The sequence below is a fragment of the Ogataea parapolymorpha genome, chromosome IV (assembly GCF_000187245.1).
Source record: "Ogataea parapolymorpha DL-1 chromosome IV, whole genome shotgun sequence".
Classification (NCBI taxonomy): domain Eukaryota; kingdom Fungi; phylum Ascomycota; class Pichiomycetes; order Pichiales; family Pichiaceae; genus Ogataea; species Ogataea parapolymorpha.
Genome location: NC_027863.1, coordinates 75,538 through 94,937, shown reverse-complemented (window position 1 = coordinate 94,937; position 19,400 = coordinate 75,538). Strand labels below are relative to the sequence as shown.

Sequence of the window (19,400 nt, the reverse complement as noted above, 5' to 3'; positions counted from 1 at the left end):
TAACGTACAGTAAGAAAGTAGCAGTAGTCCGAAGCCAACAATGGATTTTGGATCACGCTCTGGTTAAATTGTAGGCAATTTTATTTACTCCTCAAAATCTGCTGCTCCCAAAATTACTGTAAATAAATTCATACGCGTATGGTGACCTACGAGGAGCTCAAAAAGGTTTTAAATCACCAGACAAAGGTAGTCAGCAAGCCCCTAGTTTTTGACAAGGACGTGCAGCGGTTTGTGGAGCAAGTAGAAAGCGAAGCGGTCTCGAAAACCCAAATTGTGCGGATCATAAATTCCACAAACAGATACCTAAACAAGCGATATGGACAGTTTTTTCATCGCCAGAGTATAGTGCAGATCATTCAGCAGGTTCTGAACAACGAGCACGCGCTCGATCTGCAGCGCAAGCAAAAACTGCTTGCATTGAACGAGATTCTGATGAATTTCGGATCGGATACCGTGGTGGACGTCAATGGAAACTACGAAGACGACCGCGGATCAAATAATATTGATATGAACGGGATGATGAGAATCAAGCAGGAGGAGATCTTAGGAATGATTGACGAACTACCAGATCCAGACAATCTCACTGCACAAAATGATGAACTTCTAGCGCGCTACGATGAGCTTCGGTCAAAGCTGGCAGATAATCGAGCCAGATTGCTCAGGTTGCAGGACAAAAAAAAGTACTACGAGAAAACAAGAAAGCTCCTGAGTGAAATGACGGATTCCACAGAGGACCCTGATTCCACCCTACAGAAGAATCTTGTGCTTAACACCAACGACCAGCTGGTCAATGAGGTCTCGCAAACACGAATTCAGCTTGCAATGATAAATGAAAGATTGCAGGACCCAGAATTCGCGGCCCAGCTAAGAAAAAAACTCCATGTAGACCTGAACTGAATATTCAAAGGCCTCTACGCTTCGTTAATAGAATTAAACTGACATCGCTTGATTTATACACTAATCGAACAAACCGAAACCCATGTCGTCGTCTTCTTCCTCCTCAGCAGCCTCTTCCTCCTCGGCAGCAGCCTCCTCAGCAGCAGCACCGGAGGCAGCAGCGCCAGCAGCAGCTGGAGCAGCACCACCAGCTGGGATGGAAGCAAGCTTGGTAGCACCCTCGGCAATCAACTCCTCGACAGACTTTCCTTCAAGAGAGGAGAGCAACAAGTTGAGCTTTTCTTGCTCAATCTCAGCACCAACCGACTCGAGCAGAGCAGTGATATCAGCGGCAGATGGAGAGGCGTTACCACCTTGTTGCAACAAAAGGTATGCGGCTAAGTACTTCATTTTCTCTGGAACTGTAGAATAATCACGTTTAAGCTGTTTCAGCAGACTATCCTTTGATTAGTTCTGTGAAGAAATATATTTTTTGTGAAAAATTTTGATATAGGGTACAAAAAATTTCGTCAACATCACGTGATACGCTGTTTTAAAGATTAATCTTTAGATCTAATGTCAGAGGAGTCGCTCCTGAATGACTCGCTGCGCGAGATCGTCGTGGGCTCTGTTTCGGGTGCCATAGGAAAAATAATAGAGTTCCCGTTTGACACAGTCAAGGTGAGACTCCAGTACTCCAAATCTCTCACCGAACCTCTCTTCACATCGACTTTAGACTGCATCACGAAAACATACAAAAATGAGGGCATCTACAAGGGGTTTTGGAAAGGTCTACCGTCACCGATGATTGGAGCGTCGCTGGAGGCGAGCTCACTTTTTTTCAGCTACAAAATAGCCCAGGATCTGATCAACATATCGCAAGGCAACCGGATCAACACAGAAATACCATTTGGACAACGTCTTCTGTGTGGCTGTTTCAGCGGTATTACCACGAGTTTTATACTAACGCCTGTGGAGCTCGTCAAGTGCCAGTTGCAGGTCGATAACCTCAAAGTTGGCCAGGCTAACTACACGTCGCTCGGTCACGTGATCAGGACTGTTTTGAAGCAGGAAGGTTTACTTGGACTCTGGAAAGGCCAGACAACAACAATGGTGCGGGAAGCTGGAGGGACTGCAGCGTGGTTTGGGTGCTATGAATACACTCTAGATCGCTTTAAGGGCGACAAAGGCCCAGATTACGAGTACAAAGCACATGAGCTACTCATTGCTGGAGCCATGGCTGGGATTGGATACAATGCTTCATTGTTTCCTGCAGACACAGTGAAGAACGTTATACAGACGAGTGAGACACAGAAAAACATACTAGGGGTGCTCAAGAAGATATATCTGGCGCACGGAATTCGAGGATTCTACTCAGGTCTCGGCATCACCCTGATCAAGACGATACCCGCAAGCGCGGCTATGTTTTACTCCTATGAACAGCTCAAAAAGCTCTGGAATTAACTAGATAACGAGATCTTTTGCAGGCAAGGGATTTTGTTTGACACGTTTAGCTTTCCGAATCACTAGGTCGGTTTTTTGGACGAGCTCTTCTTTAAAATAGAACAGGAATGCCGCACTTAGAATACTTTGTAGCAATTTCAGGCTTAGTCCGTTATAGAGGTTCAAAACTCCCTCATTCTTTGCTATATCCAGCATGATGGAAAGCATTCCTGGTGCCTTTTTAGGCTTCTCAAGATCGTGAAGTTGGGCCGAGGACTCAATGTCATCGGGAAGCGACTGAACAGAGTCTGCCGCGGTTGTTTCCGAGCTTGACGTAGCAGGAGCCGAATGTGAGTCTCGGACACTGTGCAAATGCATCCGAGACCTGACCGTTATGTAAGGGTAGGTGACGATGGTAGCGATCAGCTTTCCGAAGGCCCCTAGTATCAGTGCGTCGACAGAACTGAGTGCGCGTCTGCGTTTGGTAACTATAAGCGTCTTGAGCTGCTCAAAAATCGTGTACTGGATGATTGGATTCAGGACCAAAAATAGCGCCGGCACCAGGCCACTGAATAGGTTTTTCCAGCCTTCGTTTCTCACAATTGATAAGATAACCTGGATAGTGTTTTTTGGGGCACTTTTTCTGGAAGATCTTTTCAGGACGGTCAGTCTAGTATTTGCGATCCAAATTGGGTTCGTAACAACTCTGGAAACAACACCGGCTACTAGTCCGGCTAAGATACTTTGGGATGCGGTCAGTCCTCTTTTGAGTGTCGTGGGGGTACCCTTATCTTTTCTGAGAGCGGACCCGGTCAACTCGTAGAAGTAATAGTAAACAAAATTTGTCGCAGTGATTCCAACCAGTGCACTCTCCAAGCCATTGTAAAGATTCTTTATCGCCTCAGCTGTTATCCTAGTGTCCTCATTCTTCTTTTTCGAGGCCTGTGCTTTGGTGGAAAGAGTGACTAGTGGATAAGTCAGGGCCATAGAAATCAGGCCTCCCAGTCCACCTGCCACCCCGTGAGCTAAACTATCAACTTCCTTCGACATTGGTAGTATAAAGAAGAAGGAAGAGTAAATTCTAGTTTGCTTCTTCAGATAGGCTATACCAAGGATCGGGTAACAATTATATTTCCGTTTCGGGATTTAAAAAATAATTTAAATTCATCATGTCGTCAACGCTTCCTTCGCTTAGGCAATTTTGGAAACAGACTTTGTTCTTGTCTGTGCTTGCGATCGGAACGGCAGCGTATGTCAAATCGAAGGTCACCATTCGCCGAAAACAACAATACATCAAGGAAACCTCGTCGTTTGACTCAACGCAGAAAAAGCAAATTGCGGACGTTAAACCTGGATTTCCCGAGAGAAATCCGGACGACGAAAAGTACAAAAGAAAGAGCGAGTTTGAAGGAGCAGGAAACAGTTACATGAGTAGAAAGCACGGCGACAAGCTAGCATGGTGGGGGCGTGGAAGTGATTAATACAAATTCTGTAAATATAAAATATAATATACATCTTGAACTACTGTTTGTCGTTGGAGGAGAAATAGTCAGCCATCTCTTGGTCCAGCTCCTCGACAGTCTTCTTCTTCTTTGGAGCAGCCTTTTTAGCTGGCTTGACCTTCTTTTGAACAGGCTTAGCCTTCTTTGGTGCGGCCTTACGCGAAGCCACCTTCCCGGATAAAGCTGGAGCAACAGCCTGGTTCGGAACGATCCTAGAGGCGAGAGGTTTCATGGCTGGGTCAACAATAAGCTCAAGTCTCAATGTGGTCTTTCCTCCATCGATGGGGGCTCCGTTGTAAGATTCAACAGCCTTTTGGGCCTGCTTTGATTTCTGGAAGATTACAGTAGCAATACCTTTAGACTGACCTTTCTCATTGTAGGAGAGCGAAACGGTCTTGACACCACCGATTTGCGATTGGAAAAATTCCTAAATTCGTTAGTAAACAAGCGACTCTATGGGACGGCATAGCGGAAGGGTTGTTACTGATGAACAGTGAAGCTTGGACATGGCAGCATGCAGAGAAGAGGGTGATCGGTTCGTCGTTAGAACAATCAGAACGTTTCAACAAATATAGTCATGGTAGCCCTTTAAGCTACCCCGATCAGTATCAGTTTGCAACTGCGAATCCCCGGGGCCCGACAGCCCAGATTCTTCCATTAATAAGCTTCAACTTCGTCATCATCTTCGCGTTTTTGTCTATCCCTGTGTCTCAACATACCTTGACAGCATCGTTTTTGATGTCTTTAGGTAATCCATAGACAACGACCTTCGACGCGTAGTCAACAGCACTGGCCGGAGCTGGCGCAGGCTTGGAGAGAACGATAGGTTTTTTGGCATTTTTGCCAGCAGCGGCCTTACCAACTTTGGTAGGCTTGACAGTCTTCTTTGTGCCTTTGAAAGGCTTTTTCTTGAGAGCCGGCTTTTTGCTCGAAGCAATGATGGCATCCAATGATTGTTCTAACGACGACATGACTTGTTTAACGTTAAAGACGACGTGCTGGTTTTTTTTTTTCCGAAGGCGAAAGGAGTAAAAAGTCGAGAGCCCTACGATAGGGTAACAAAGATTGTGTTACCGCCTTTTAAGTGCGTCGCGTCGATCGCCCCATTTCCATTTAGATATTATTACATGCGTATTTGTTGTCCTGTTCATGGTGCCTACGCTCGACTACATATTTGTATCAGAGTTCGATAAACTCAAGGGAGTGATTGTGAAAAGGCAATTCCCTTCAACTCCGGCTGTTGACCAGCTGGAAGGGGTCATTGACTTGCTCATGCCATTGAACCTGCATAAATATCTAAACACTATTCATTACACCGTTGTTCCCCTGTTTATTGATCCGGTGTCAGGGCTGCTTTCTTGGCAAGCACCGACCGAAAGTTACAAGAGAATTTACCTCTACACGTTGAGTTATTTTCAAGAAGACGATTCCTACAGGAATGGCACTGCTATGGCTTTGTCGATACTAACTCGTCTGCCACTATTTGATGTTTTCAGACCGCTAATGACCTATTTGCTACACAATCTTATGGCAGCGCCCGAAAAGCTTGATACTGTTGAGCTGGTACTCAAGGAGCTGAACAAAATCAGAATTTCTGAGCTCATAGACGAATTCAGGTTAAACAAGCATGCAAGATTTTTGCTTAGCCGTCTTGATGACCTGGACATTTCTGTGCCTTCTCGCTTGACAGAGTTTACAAAATCTGATCGCTTTTTCAGGTCCAATGTGGACCTTGGCAAAACCAAGTTTCCTCTTCAAATTCCTGCATTACCCCTGGTTTCGTCGTCATGTGCTATGTACGGTATTGACTTGGCCAGAGAACGACTTCTAAGGGACTTTCTAATCAAAATGAAAGGCCTAGAGCTGGTTCTTCCAAAACATTCCTCATTGGTGCCATACCCCTCGATTAAACCACTACATGTGATTTTCAACGCTATTCTTACAAAAAGGAAAATTGTGCTCTACTCCTACGACTCATGCTATAACGACTTGATGGATATCGCTCAGGCGCTTCTTCTTCTTGTTGATGGCGATTATCCATGCTATCCGATTCTAGACCTTGCCGCTTTGGACATTCCTCTCCAGCTGCCCCACTACATTGTCGGCACCTCTAATCTACTATTCAAAGACCGTCTCCCATGGGATCTTTTTCTTAGTCTTGACTCTAATCAATTATTAATTCGAGAAGAAGAGGGTCTCTTTGAAAAGAAAGCACCAAAGCGGCTATCGACGGACTCAAAATTCAGACAGCTTTTCAGGAGAAGCACTCCATCGGTCTCGACCATAAAAGAGGGCATTGATCACATAGTGCTAGATAATTCTTGGGATCCAACATTTCCAGTGATTGATTCAGAAGCGGACAAGGAGTTCTTCGCGCCCGTAACCGAACCAAGCTTCTTTTCAACAGGATTCAGTTTTACGCCCTCTATTCCTTCAGATGCTGAGCCGCCCAGTATTCACGCTCAAATGAATCAATTGGTAGAGCAACTTGTAAAAGATCACCATGGAGACTTTACAATTTATCAAGCATTGACGGAATATCTCTATGAGCTCGATTCTGTTGTTTTCAAATCATTCAAGTTCTACATTAATCTAAGCAAGCTGAAAAGCTATAGACATTTTGCTCTTTTAAAATTGGAAGAACCAGACTTTGAGGACTATACATTAGTTCCAGAATTACGGCTTTTCATAAGAGAAAACCAGATCGTTCTCCCGCTGGCAATCAATTATCCTTACAAAGTGGGTATGCCACCACCAATCAACAACAAACTGCTCGATCATTATACTTCAGTCATGAATCAAAACCACAATTTATTCAGAACGTTTCAAAATATAGAGCTACCGAATGATACCGTGTATTACTGGCTCGAAGGGTACTGTTTTGAGCTAGACCTTAATCTTTTATCGAAAGAAGTTTCTCAGCTTCTTGAAAGAGGAAAGGAGGTTGGCCTACCAAAACGCAAACTGTACCAGCTCTTCAGAGCCATCAATCAGCTCCTGAAGTCCAGGTCCACTGGAGGCCTTGAAAAATTTCTCGCGGCGCTATACGTGCAATCGGGTGGCTTTGAGACATTTGAGAACCTGCTAATAATTGCCTCTGTTTATATTAGCAAACCTCGCAACAAAAATGACGAGGTAATCACTGAATTCAAGCGTTTTCTGAGCCTGATATTAAATCACCAGTTTTTCACAATTTATTTGCTACCGCTTTTGAATGACTTTATCAAGCTTAGCATAAACGACTTTATAGATCATCACATGTACTAACCGCACATAAAATAAAATCTCCAGGGAGTGTCCAGCTTATCGAGCTCGATTTCAATCAATTTCAAACTACCTTGGTAAGAAGCAAGTTCTTGATCAAGTGCTTCAGCTTGGTGAACCCTGACTGATGAAGTACATGAGCCACCTCCAAAAGTATCCAATAGCTTAGTCCATTTCCAGTCAGGCATGATGTCATTGTATGACTTCTCGGCCCCCTTGATTGCACGCTCAACTGTGTACCCATGATTGTTGAGAAGCAGAATCAATGGACTCAGTCCATGTCTGACAAAAGCTGATAATTCTTGAATTGTCATCTGGGCTGAGCCGTCACCTTCTAGCAGAATCACTCTCGAGTCAACACCCATTTCACGATTTGCAACGGCAACGCCAAAGGAGCAAGGTAGCGCCATTCCTATTGAGAGATAAAAATGTTGTCCTATTAGTTTGACGTCCTTAGGGAACCTTAGGTCTGGGAGACCAAACATGACTGAACAAGTGTCAACGACAATGGTATCCTTTGGTTGGATGAAGTTCTGGAGCGAAGACAGTAATTGTGATTGCGTGATTGCAACTTTTGATGATTTATTTTCAATATGGTGTTCCATGCAAGGGATGGTGAACTGCGGAAGCTTTGACGAATTAAAATTTGATACAATCTTAGGAAGTATATGGACAAAACTAACATCAAACTTGGTCGATCCAATGATGATATTCTCGTGGTTCATGATTATCAAAGATTCAGGGTGGATGCCATTATACAAAGTGTGTTTTCCGGAATTGACCTCATTATAGAATGCACCAATGTGAATTACCAAATCGCAGGTCTGGACAAACTGCTGCACCTCTTTATTGGAAGCGTCACCGTTGTAATCACCTATGTACGAAACTTCAGTCTCGTCTAGAACCGATTTCCCCATAAATGTAGACAGATTGGGAATATTTGTTTTTCTGACAAGAGCACGGACTTCATTGGTAAGCTCAAACCTATCTGTTAGGATATCAACTAGCATGCAGGGGGCTGAGGAGCTATAGATTTTGGATAGCACTAGTGATGCAAGTTGGTCGCAGTATTCAATTGGCCTAATCTCCATAGGCTTATACAGATCCAGGTCTCCAAGTCTAAGCGCACTAACAGGTATGTTTACCAGATCGCATGGAAGAAATAGATAGCCAGGTCTTTTAGTTTCCATAATTTCCTTGATTAGAAAATCGATTTTCTCTGGGGCATCGTCCACGCTTTTCAGGCTTTCGATCTTGCAGGCTAATCTCTCAACTAATCTCTCATATATATGATGGTCAGACTTGCTTGAGATCAGTTTGCCTGGTGCCACATGATGTGTCAACTGTCCGCTGCTTTTTTGTACTGTCGATGTTGTGCCGACTATATGCAAAAGGGGAACAAATTCAGACCAAGCACCGCAACAAGCATTCAGAGCAGAAAGTGAGCCTACTCCATAAGTTGTGATCAGAACTCCAAATTTGTGAGATGCTCTAGCATATCCATCTGCCGCGTACCCAGCGTTAAGTTCGTTACAGCCCCCGTACCATTTTAGCTTGGTTGAATAGATGTGCTCCAAAAGGGAGAGATTAAAATCCCCAGGCACTCCAAAAGCCGACTTGACACCCAGACTTTCAATTCGTTTGAATATGTATTCCCCCAATGGAATATGGGATTGAGCTGAAGAAAGAGGAAAAGGACCCATTCCAAAAAGTAAAAAGAAGGGATCTGCCCGAGGAGTATATCAATTCACTGGAGCGCATAATTTTTCATGTTCTATTTGTGTCACTCTTTGTCTGATGTGTATAACTAGCGCTAAGATGAGGAGTGGTCACGTTGCTTTGAGGTTCCAGCAGGAAATGAATTTACCTACCCAAACCTCTGGCGGCTACCATATTCCGACGCGACGGTAGACGCATAATTGAAAAAAATATTTCACAAAATTTTTTAGATCCAATAGGTATGGAGCTTCCGAAACTGAATCTAGGGTCCTTGAGGGACCAGGTCACAAAAACGCTGGAGCGCGGGAAGAAAGAAAAACCAAATAAGAACGGAAAGACAAAGCCAAAGAAGGATGGTAACAAAGGCTCGCAAAACAGTAGAAAGAAGCAAACAGCTAAACCTAGATCAGACGATAACCACAACGAAGACAGCTCCCAGGATGTTCTCAGAGCAGCAGCATTGGAATTGGGTGCTACGGAGGAAGATATAAGGCTAGTTGATGGCGTGGATGATGAAGCAAGTGAGCAAGAGTTTGATGATGCTCCTGTGGACAATAGGCTCAAAAAGGAGCTGTCCAAGTTTATGAAGGGATTGGATCTTGAAGAGCCGGAGGTCGTCGAAGAAGAAGAAGAGGGGGAAGAAGAGGGAGAAGAAGAAGAAGAAGGAGAGGAAATAGGAGAAATAGCGGAAGTGGAAAAAGTGGCCGCGCCAGACTCTGAAACCGAGCCAGATAGCAAAGTTGAAGAGTCAAAACCCAACTCCAAGAAAAGCGATAGATTACAGAGTTTGCAGACTGTCAGTTCTGACAGACTGGTTGTGGCCCCACGTAACGACTGGTTTAACGAGAAGCTTCCAGACGTGAAGGGCAACGCTCTTTCACCAAAAGAGATCGAGGAACTCTACGACAACGCCAAACGCATGTACAACAAGGAACAAGAAACGTACATTGAGGAATTCAACAAATCATCATCTCAGAAGCGATTCCTCTCCCAAGTTCTCACTGGAGGTACATTAAACGATAAAATTTCTGCGCTGACTCTTTTAATTCAGGAATCTCCTTTGCACAACCACAAGGCTCTGGAGACTATGTTTGCCATGTGCGAGAAAAAATCCAGAACAGCAGCATTACAATGTATTGAGGCGTTGGTTGATTTGTTTGTCAACGGTGTTATTCCTGCTGATAGAAAACTAAGATATTTCAACAAGCAGCCATTGAGAAAGAACATGAGTCCGAAAGAGATGATCGTATTTTATTTTGAGGATTATCTCAAAAAGAAGTACTTCCAATTTATTGGAACGTTGGAAAAACTTCTTCAAGATAGCATTGTGCACGTTCGTACCAAGGTGGTTGGCTATGTCTTTGCTCTGCTGAGAGCGAAGCCAGAACAGGAAGCTAATCTGCTAAGAATTGGTGTCAACAAATTGGGAGATATCGACAACAAAGTGGCTTCGAAAACATCGTACCATATTCTGCTTTTAGAACAACAGCATCCGGCCATGAAGGAGATCGTTGTGGAAAATATATTTGACGTTCTTTTCCGCAAGAACAACGACCACCATGCCATATATTACTCGACAATCACCATTAATCAGACAATTTTGACGAGAAAGGAGGACAAGCTGGCAAACAAACTAATGGACGCATACTTCAAGCTCTTTGAGAAGCTGCTTCTAGAAACAGATAGCACCAACACCACCAAATTGAAGGAAGCAGACCACCAAAAGGACGGAAGACGCAAGAGGAACTTCAAGCGTGGTAAGAAGGGAGGAAAGTCGGAAAAAAACGAAAAGAGCGAGCAAGAGGCACTCGAAGAGCGCAACAGCAAGATGTTTGCTGCCATTTTGACTGGTCTGAATAGAGCTTTCCCATTTTCGACTCTTTCTGCGTCTGTTTTTGAGTCGCATCTGGACACTTTATTCCGCATCACTCACAGCTCTAACTTCAACACCAGTGTGCAGGCGTTGATGCTTATCCACCGAATCACACAGAAAGGAGAAATCAACAAGGACAGATACTACAGAACGCTATACGAGAGTCTGCTGGATGACCGGCTCGTTACGTCGTCGAAACAAAATATTTATTTGAACCTGCTTTTCCAATCGTTGAAGGAAGACACCAACAAGGACCGGGTCATGGCCTTTGTCAAGCGGATATGCCAAGTCTGTTTGAACTGGATCAACATTGGTCCTGTCGCCGGAATGGTGTATTTGCTTGTCGAACTTGAAAAAGACGTGCCTGAAATTCGTAACTTGGTATTCAACGCTCCGCTTGAGGATGGCGAGCAAAAGAAAGAGTACGACTCGCGGAAACGAGACCCGCAGTTCTCGAACGCACAGGATTCGTCTCTGTGGGAAATGAACGTGTTTTCAAACCATTTCCATCCTACAGTGACTCACTACACCGAGGCTTTCTTTGCTAACGATACCAAGGATCTGCAGAAGCCGAATCTCGGACTATTCACTTTGGCTCACTTCCTGGACAGGTTTGTCTACAAAAAGGCCAAGATGAAGCCTACAACGCACGGCCAGTCGATCATGCAGCCGCTTGCTGGTGCACACACGGGCCAGCTTCTCGTGAAGACCGATGTTCACGGAGAGCTTCCAACCAACACCGAAGATTGGATCAATAAGAAGGCGTCCGAGATCCGTCCTGAGGACAGGTTCTTCTACGAGTACTTCAGTACGAGACAAGAGAAGGCGCTGGCTTCGAAGATGGACAAGGAGCTTAACAGGAGGGTGCGAGAAGACGACGACGAGGAGTCGGATATTGACGAGGACAGTGTGTGGAACGCTCTGGTGAAGAGCAATCCTGAAGTTGAGGGTCCTAGCGAGGACGAACTGTCCGACTTTGAGATGAGCGAGTTGAGCGATGACGAGGAGCTGGAAGAGGTTGAAGAGGAAGAGGAAGAGGACGAGGACGGACTGGTTACGTTGAGGACTGTGGACGATTTGGAGGTTGACGACGACGAGGAGATTGAAGAGGAGGAGGCCGAGCCGAGTACGGGCAAGTTTAGTGACTCCTCGGACTCGGATATTGGCGAGCTGATGGGAGATTCGGAAGACGAGTCTGAGGAAGAGGAAAAAGAGCAGGAAGAAGAGGAGGATGAAGAAGAGGAGGCAGAGTCCAGAAAGCGGCCAAAACAGCCTACCGGACAGTCGAAGAAGCTCAAGTCGCTGCCTACGTTCGCCTCTGCGGACGACTACGCCGAGTACTTGAATTCTTCCGAAGACGAGTATTGATCCATAGTTAAGACGTAATATAGAACTGTCATTGGTGTCTGGAGTACGGGCTGAGGCGTGTTTTGATTTGCGGCGTGCGCGCTCCTTAAACACGGTTGGCCCATTTTTTTAGCGTTGCCGCTGCGCCGCACAACACGATAGTTTGTTTACCACAAGAAAAAACACAATCTTTTCGTAAAGTTTCCAAGCCATGTTTGAAACTCCCTTGCCACCTCGGAAGAGCGCCTTTCCCACGCCTCCGAGCACCCAGAACAGGCCTGGCGCCTACTCGGGAGAAGCAGAATTGCCTGACATGGGGCTGAATCAGTTTGCGGACGACAGCTTCGATGCCTCTGAGCTGAGCGTCGACCAGAGCCTGCTGACTGATGATTCTCCAGTTTCTCGCAAGCGGCAGCTCGAGGCACCCCAAAGCGACCAGCCAAGCAAGATACGAGCTGGCAGCGAAAAAGAGCAGGAGAAATGGCCCCAGGATGTCGAGGAGGCCTTTGAGCAGGCGTTGCGGATCATCCCCAAACACGGGCTTCACAAAATCAAAATCAACGGCCGCGCTTGTGGACGCAACGAGCTGATTTCGGACTACATCTACGCCAAAACAGGAAAGGTCCGGTCGCGCAAGCAGGTCTCGTCGCATATACAGGTGGTGAAGAATATAAAGAAACGGCCCGAGCTCACCAAATTAATTTTGGACGGTCCTCCCTGCGACGAGGAGACCAAACGGCTATTTGACCAGGAATTCAGCCGGATCTCCATGGCGAAAATGGCCGCCGCCGACAAAAGCCCCGGGTCTTCGAAAGTACAGACCATCAGGTATCCGCTCACTCCAATCCACCCGAACAACAACGTACTGCGCCAGCAGCTAAGCCTGGCAGACCTGTTCCGAATTGACCTCACTCTCAAAAAGTTCATAATGAATTACGTGGACTTTGAAGAGCCCGAGAACTCCCACATGTTTACCTCTTTGCCCGAAGACTACTACCAGCCACCGCTGCGAATTCGCACCAACGCCGACCTCAGCCACCGGTTCCCGCAGCTTTTTGACCTCATAGACCAGATCAAGGCGCAGACGCCCTGGTCGCCGTCCACGCAAATGCATTCCACGCTGCCGCCTGTGCCGCTGCTGCATGGCATGGTGAAAATGGTTGCTCCGGATGAAAACCATGAGACCAACTCTGGCCATTTTAATGTCAACTCCAGCCTCCAATTGCACGGCATTCCAGCCACTGACCGCAAATACGCGTGTCTGACGCTGATATACTCCTATGGACGTACGATCGTGACTACATTGGAGAAGCTCGAGACAAAGGTGGTGCGCAAACAGGGCCCGCACAAAGACGTAGCACTGGAGATTAGGCTTGGCACAAACTACTGGGCAGACTTCTTTGCTGGCATCCGCAGGCTCATGAGCGCGCCAGAGACGAAAGACATTCGCAAAGACCTGCTCACGCGCGCGATAAAGGGCATCACCATGAAACAGGTGATTGTCAACGTGAACGACGAAAACGAGCTGGTAGCAGAGACAAAACCGCGCATTTCCCTGGATCACGTCCGCAAAGACAACGTGCGGGCCATCATTCTATGGGAGTTCCTCAAAGTGGACGACCACAACGAGGCCAAAACCACCATACGGAGACTCCATCTGCCATTACGAGAGCCTGTACAGCCGGTGCAGCTTCCAGAGCCTGAACCAGAACCATCTCTTCATAACGACATCAACTTTTCCCATGCATTGCCTGACTTCCATGAAGCAGATCCATTCCTCTCGCTCAACACTCTCAACAATAACGACGCACAACTCGACGAAAATTACTCCTATTTGTGGTGACCATAAGTGCTCAAAATAATTCCTATTTTTAGAGTTACCAAAATATTTACTCAATTAATGTCTGGAACCAGCTCCTACACTCTCAATTCCGGCGTCACCATCCCCAAAGTCGGCCTCGGGGTCTATGACATTCCTATTGAAGCTACTGAAGATGTTGTTTACGAAGCCCTCAAGGCAGGATACCGCCATGTTGACTCTGCGGCTACCTATGATAACGAGGAACAGGCTGCGAATGGAATTGCCAGGTGGCTGGCCGAAAATCCAACCCATAAAAGAAGCGAGATCTTCTACACCACCAAGGTTTTTGACGACCACCACGGCTACCAGCTGACCAGGCAAAGTGTCGAGGAATCGCTGGCAAAGGCCGCCAGGATCGGCTACATTGACCTCGTTCTCGTCCACTCGCCAAGATCGGACTACAACATGCGCCACGGCACCTGGAATGCGCTTCAGGAGTTTGCGGCCAGCGGAAAAGTCAAGAATATTGGTGTTTCCAATTACGGCATTAAGCACCTCAGAGAGCTTCTGGCCTACCCAGACCTCAAGATCAAGCCCGCTGTCAACCAAATTGAGCTCCATCCTTGGCTTCTACGCCCGCGACTGGTCAATTTCTGCAAGAAGAACAATATTGTTGTCGAGGCTTACTCTCCTTTGGCCAGGGGATACAAATTTGACGACCCCGACCTGCTGGCCGTTGCTCGGAGACACAAGAAAACTCCGACCCAGATTTTAATTGCGTGGTCCCTGCAAAAAGGTTATGTCGTTTTGCCAAAGACAGCAAAGATTTCTAGACTGAAGCCCAATCTTGATGTCTTCGACATCAAACTATCTACGGACGACCTTAAACAGCTCGAAAAACCTGGCGAGCACTTCAATACAGGCTGGGATCCTACGGTGTATCCGCTAGACAACGAGAAATAGCTGCGACATAAACATACGTACTTTTATCTAACATTTTCTTCTTCCCAGCCATCAAAGTATAGATCCAGTAGACAGGAAGCACTCCATGCCTGAGTGGGGCTCGAATCGGCACAGAAATCTCCGTTTTTCTGTGTCAACTCGGTCAGTCCTGCCCAGACACTGTCGTCGATCCATTTTTTGTGGCCAGAAAGTCTCTTGGATATCAACTGGTGCATGTAATGAGTAGAACTGCCGTTTTCAGAGCAGGCTGGATGCTCAGAAAGGTGGACATGCCGGAAAGCACGCATGAAATATCCCAGAATCCAGCACCACTCAGGACCCTGGTGGTAGTTACGTCCTTTGGCGGTTGCAAAGTCCATGGAGTCCACGCTGTTCAGATAGTACGGCCGGTAGTTGTAGTCGCTTGGATCCAAGGTTGCCAATCCAATAGGTCCTCTCAAAATACGATCGGCCATTTGGATAGCTTTCAAGGCACGCGAAGGAGTGAATAACTCTGGCGCAACAGCAATGGCAATAGGGAAGTTGCCACGCAGCTGGTAGTCCTCGTATTCTTTTCCAGATCTGAAAAGGTCTTTATAGATTCCACGCCGGTTAACAATGTCGGGGTTGATCACAAACTTGCTATCCTCAGCAGGATCCTCGGGGATGAAGTAACATCTCTCAAAATTGTCTTGCAGCAGCTGATTCCAGTGCTCAAAAGTAACCGTGTCTCCTGTTTGGGTTTTCAGTTCTTTGTAGTCGAATAAACCCTTCTTTTGTAACTCAATGGCAAAACGCAGTGCACTCTTCAGCAACGCATTAATCTCCACAGCAGCGCCATCTCGAGGAGTTCCGGGATACCCTTTGTTGCCTGCAAGACTACTCTCACCCATTTTATCCATCCACGTACCACAGTTGAACTGATTGCCTCCGTGGATCAAACCGGTTTCCCAGTCAACATGGATTTCAACATTGAAACCTTCATCCTTCATTTGTGAGTCTATCTGAGGGCCAGCATTGGCCTCTCTAAACTTGATTCCGCGTGCATGGCGACTGAATATCTCATATATTATTTCTCTGATTGTGCTTTCATAACTAAAGGCCAATGGGTCATCAACAGGAATATATGTATCGTCCAAGGGGAACCGTCTTTTCACTTTACAATCCAGGATATCAGCTCCGTTTGGAGCCCATTTGATATAGTTCTGAATCGATTCCAAAAACCACCATGCCGCATCCCGCGCATTGTACCGTGGCTCTTTACCCGAACCAAGAAGGTTTGGTATCAGTCCGTGTTTGAGTGTCTTTGCAAAACACAGAATATGGTCTTTGGCCTCTTCGAACCGGCCTGTAACGATCAGCAATCCGCGCAGAGCAATAAAAATATCTCTACCCCAGCATCTCATGTAGTCGTAACTGAAATGTGGGAGCCCAGCAGCCATAGACGGAATAATTGAATGGGGGTGAATGGAGGCACTCCGCATATATGCAAGCATTTGAACAGAAACCATGGCCAAACTCTGAACAAACCGAGTGCTTCTTTGGATTCTCGGAGTCATCAGCTTCAACGCTTGGAACCTCAGTGCTTCGTAGGCAATGCCAACCACCAAGGCAAAATAACGAGGGACAAGAAAGTATGGCACTTTCTTAACGGCATACAGACGTGACTCAAGCCAGACCTTGAATTCTGAAACCGCTGGTCCGTAACTCTCATACTTGGTCAGTCGAGAAGGAATGTAATCCAATGCCCAGGTACCAGACCGAAGATGGTCTGCCAAAGGATGAGCCAGATCATTGTTTCGTATGACATGTTTCAAGACTGATATCCAGCCCTGGATTCCAGCATAAACAAGATGACCATATCCAGGAACATCATAATTACCTTCTCTTCCAGCACTGGCATCACGTTCTTCGGATTCGCAGCGATACAAGATGGCGTTGATATCCAACAGCGTCAGGTTTTTAGCGGCTTCTAGAGCACCAGACCGGACAAACCGATCCAGTTGATAATCGCAACCAGGTATAGTTGTACTCAACACTGCGATAGACCCTTGCGGGAAATTTGATGGTAATTTGATAAGGCTATCCTGGCCTCGCGTCTCCACTTCTATAGGGCCTATCTCTTGAAGCCTAACAGGAACAGACTTCATGTAGCCTTCTTTATAAACTGGATCTTCGCCAGTACGGACCAAAGTGTATGCAAACAGATGCTCGACTTTTGTTCCACTAAGGACGATAGGTGCTAGCGACTGATCGCTATCTTGGTAAAATTTGGTTCTAGCAATCAAGAAGTAGCCTTTGCCAGTTTTTGCGTTTGTTCTGTGAACAGTGATGAACTGATCCTCGTGGTGCACATGCATTTCGTTGCTTTCCAAATCCTCAACGCTTTGATTAGCAAGCTCCAACCTGATCTTGTTGAGTTTCGTCTTCACAGCACCGATTCCAGACCCATATGTATATAGTTTGTCTTCTTTGACAACATCTAGCAACTTTGGATAACATTCATCATAGCCAAAGGTTGTCCCCACAGCGCAGGAGCAAAAAGAGACCAGGGCAGCGTTTGGAAGCGTATCTTCAACTGTACGTTTTTCGTTTGGCGTCTCATTATCATGAGTGCAATCCATGAACAAGGCGTGAGGAGCATTCGATACAACAGATTCAGGGATCGGAATCTCACTCTTTCTCGCAAAACTCTCACTCAGTCTAGTGTCATAATCCTCTTTATGCACTGGGTAAGCCAGCTCGTCCAATGGGAGCCACTTGAATGAGCCAATTGGAGGACCTCCATGCCGATGGACAAGCCGCGAAAGCTCTCCAACCGAGTATGCCTGCATTGCCTCTCGAATCAAAGACGAGATACCAAGACGCTCAACAAAAATAATGTCCAGCTCCTCATTTCCTGTGAACAGTTCTGCCACCACATATAGGTTCGGATTCACCTCACGAGCGGCATCTAGCAGAGCTTCTGCAACATGAAGCGGAGTGGAATGACAGTTATCCATTCTAAATCCATGGAAAAGAGAGGCAGACAGTCTGGAGTACTCAATCATTCTGGACCAAAGAGCAGGCGACTCTTCAGGCCTGCTTCCGTACCTCAGCTTCACACAGTCACCCCAAACAATAACCTCTCGACGCAGATAGCATTTAGACTCGTTCGAGGCAAAGTCCACAAGCGGGTTACCACCCCAAATCCATCCGTTATTGGCTAGACTCCATTCTTTTCCACTGGAATCGGTGAATCTTGTAAAGTAAGGCTCTGTCAATGGGTTTTCGTCCGTAACTTCTCCAAGCTTCGGGCCGTGATCTTCAAGGCGCATGTACTTGATTCTGTTGTATAGCTGTTCCAGTATTTCGCCATTGTCTTCATCATATTGCTTGTACAAAGGAAGGTTAATCTCATCAAGGATCTTTTTGGCATATCCTTTTACCTCAGGATATGATAGATCTCCGTAAAGATAATGCAAAACGGAAGCAAACTTTTGTATATCGAGGCGGTTGCCGAATCTAGGACCTAGGCCAAAAGGTTTGACACAAGCTTTTGAGGCAACAAAACGAGCCAGGTCGGGAAGACTGGCATCTTTGGAAATGTCAAAAGAGCAGCTTCCGGCAGAAACATCCCATTGCGACTCCAACTCGAGGAGGTGCTCAGAAACGTCTACCACGTAGAATTCCCATAGTTTGAGCTCGCCTAAGACGTGGATCTTTATTCCGTCCATAACCTTGAGCAAATCCTCGATGTTCCGGATATTGGTGGGGTACCCATGACGTTCCATCATTTTGCTGAACTCCAGAAGCAACCTATCCAATTCAATGGCAGGAATCAAGTGTGGAGCGGTTTCCTGGTTGTATCCAACGTCTGGATTTTCCCTAATCCAGGTGCTGTTGTTGGCTGTGTGATTGAAGACGACATCTGTCATCGACAGAATGCCGTGTTCCTTTTCGAGCCGGGAAACCATATTCTTCACGTCGGTTTTGCCGTTCGCAAATGCCGTGCGGTCAAATTCTAGCTGGTCGTAGATGGAGTACGGCGAATTTGACTCGCCACGGGTTTGAAGCGGCGTGAAGTGGATCATGTTGTATCCCTTGCGAGAAATCTCGGCAAACACAGGATCCCAGTCCAGATGGTTTGCACCCATCCATTTGGAAACCACGGATTGCATGCTAATGGCATTGAGGGGCAAATACTGTCCCTGGACAAAGAGCGAAGGCGGCACAACAAAGTAAAATTTGCGCGTCGTCACAAACTCCTCCTCATCGCCCTCCTTTAGAGTATGGTATCCTATATAGTAGCAGTAGGAACCCGGGCGATAGATCGGCACGTCAACGGTGATGTCCTGAAACAGACTGGACGCAATTGGGTGCTTATTGTACCTGTCTCTTCTGTAGGGGTCGCTTTCAACTTTGGGAACATCTGTCCAGATGGTGCCCTTGTTTGTGATTTGGGAACCTGCAACGATGTAGAACCTCAGAGTGAAGAGAGGACTTTCCTCTTTGGAACAAGTAGGAAACGTCAACACTCCACGGCTATTCTCAAACACCGGCTCACCCGTGTCATTAATTCGCAAAAGAACTATCCGGGTCATAATGTTGCTGCTTTATTTAATCGCTGCGGTATAAATAAATTAATTGTCCG

General features: G+C 46.3%; 12 protein-coding genes across 12 annotated transcripts; 7 read left to right on the top strand and 5 right to left on the bottom strand.

Annotated features, from left to right (window-relative positions):
• Positions 1 to 138: 138 nt before the first annotated feature.
• On the top strand, positions 139 to 897 carry HPODL_00943 (uncharacterized protein; the record flags this gene model as incomplete). The annotated part of the gene is made up of 1 exon (XM_014079389.1): positions 139 to 897. The coding sequence occupies one exon, from the start codon at positions 139 to 141 to the stop codon at positions 895 to 897; it is 759 nt and encodes a 252-aa protein (XP_013934864.1).
• Positions 898 to 957: 60 nt separating this feature from the next.
• On the bottom strand, positions 958 to 1,287 carry HPODL_00942 (60S acidic ribosomal protein P2-beta; the record flags this gene model as incomplete). The annotated part of the gene is made up of 1 exon (XM_014079388.1): positions 958 to 1,287. One exon carries the CDS (start codon positions 1,285 to 1,287, stop codon positions 958 to 960), a length of 330 nt encoding a protein of 109 aa, XP_013934863.1.
• A 165-nt stretch (positions 1,288 to 1,452) lies between these two features.
• HPODL_05178 (Mitochondrial ornithine transporter 1) lies at positions 1,453 to 2,340 on the top strand (the record flags this gene model as incomplete). The annotated part of the gene is made up of 1 exon (XM_014079387.1): positions 1,453 to 2,340. The coding sequence occupies one exon, from the start codon at positions 1,453 to 1,455 to the stop codon at positions 2,338 to 2,340; it is 888 nt and encodes a 295-aa protein (XP_013934862.1).
• HPODL_00941 (Peroxisomal membrane protein PMP47B) lies at positions 2,341 to 3,369 on the bottom strand (the record flags this gene model as incomplete). Its single annotated transcript, XM_014079386.1, has 1 exon — positions 2,341 to 3,369. The coding sequence occupies one exon, from the start codon at positions 3,367 to 3,369 to the stop codon at positions 2,341 to 2,343; it is 1,029 nt and encodes a 342-aa protein (XP_013934861.1).
• A 119-nt stretch (positions 3,370 to 3,488) lies between these two features.
• HPODL_00940 (uncharacterized protein) lies at positions 3,489 to 3,800 on the top strand (the record flags this gene model as incomplete). The annotated part of the gene is made up of 1 exon (XM_014079385.1): positions 3,489 to 3,800. One exon carries the CDS (start codon positions 3,489 to 3,491, stop codon positions 3,798 to 3,800), a length of 312 nt encoding a protein of 103 aa, XP_013934860.1.
• Positions 3,801 to 3,840: 40 nt separating this feature from the next.
• On the bottom strand, positions 3,841 to 4,792 carry HPODL_00939 (YRA1 Nuclear protein; the record flags this gene model as incomplete). Its single annotated transcript, XM_014079384.1, has 2 exons — positions 3,841 to 4,248; positions 4,541 to 4,792. 2 exons carry the CDS (start codon positions 4,790 to 4,792, stop codon positions 3,841 to 3,843), a joined length of 660 nt encoding a protein of 219 aa, XP_013934859.1.
• A 178-nt stretch (positions 4,793 to 4,970) lies between these two features.
• On the top strand, positions 4,971 to 7,088 carry HPODL_00938 (uncharacterized protein; the record flags this gene model as incomplete). Its single annotated transcript, XM_014079383.1, has 1 exon — positions 4,971 to 7,088. The coding sequence occupies one exon, from the start codon at positions 4,971 to 4,973 to the stop codon at positions 7,086 to 7,088; it is 2,118 nt and encodes a 705-aa protein (XP_013934858.1).
• Positions 7,085 to 8,788, bottom strand: HPODL_00937 (Phenylpyruvate decarboxylase; the record flags this gene model as incomplete). Its single annotated transcript, XM_014079382.1, has 1 exon — positions 7,085 to 8,788. The coding sequence occupies one exon, from the start codon at positions 8,786 to 8,788 to the stop codon at positions 7,085 to 7,087; it is 1,704 nt and encodes a 567-aa protein (XP_013934857.1).
• A 257-nt stretch (positions 8,789 to 9,045) lies between these two features.
• On the top strand, positions 9,046 to 12,045 carry HPODL_00936 (Ribosome biogenesis protein MAK21; the record flags this gene model as incomplete). Its single annotated transcript, XM_014079381.1, has 1 exon — positions 9,046 to 12,045. The coding sequence occupies one exon, from the start codon at positions 9,046 to 9,048 to the stop codon at positions 12,043 to 12,045; it is 3,000 nt and encodes a 999-aa protein (XP_013934856.1).
• Positions 12,046 to 12,235: 190 nt separating this feature from the next.
• Positions 12,236 to 13,867, top strand: HPODL_00935 (Transcriptional enhancer factor TEF-4; the record flags this gene model as incomplete). The annotated part of the gene is made up of 1 exon (XM_014079380.1): positions 12,236 to 13,867. One exon carries the CDS (start codon positions 12,236 to 12,238, stop codon positions 13,865 to 13,867), a length of 1,632 nt encoding a protein of 543 aa, XP_013934855.1.
• A 57-nt stretch (positions 13,868 to 13,924) lies between these two features.
• On the top strand, positions 13,925 to 14,788 carry HPODL_00934 (putative oxidoreductase; the record flags this gene model as incomplete). Its single annotated transcript, XM_014079379.1, has 1 exon — positions 13,925 to 14,788. One exon carries the CDS (start codon positions 13,925 to 13,927, stop codon positions 14,786 to 14,788), a length of 864 nt encoding a protein of 287 aa, XP_013934854.1.
• Positions 14,789 to 14,811: 23 nt separating this feature from the next.
• HPODL_05177 (Glycogen debranching enzyme) lies at positions 14,812 to 19,350 on the bottom strand (the record flags this gene model as incomplete). The annotated part of the gene is made up of 1 exon (XM_014079378.1): positions 14,812 to 19,350. One exon carries the CDS (start codon positions 19,348 to 19,350, stop codon positions 14,812 to 14,814), a length of 4,539 nt encoding a protein of 1,512 aa, XP_013934853.1.
• Between the last annotated feature and the right edge of the window lie 50 nt (positions 19,351 to 19,400).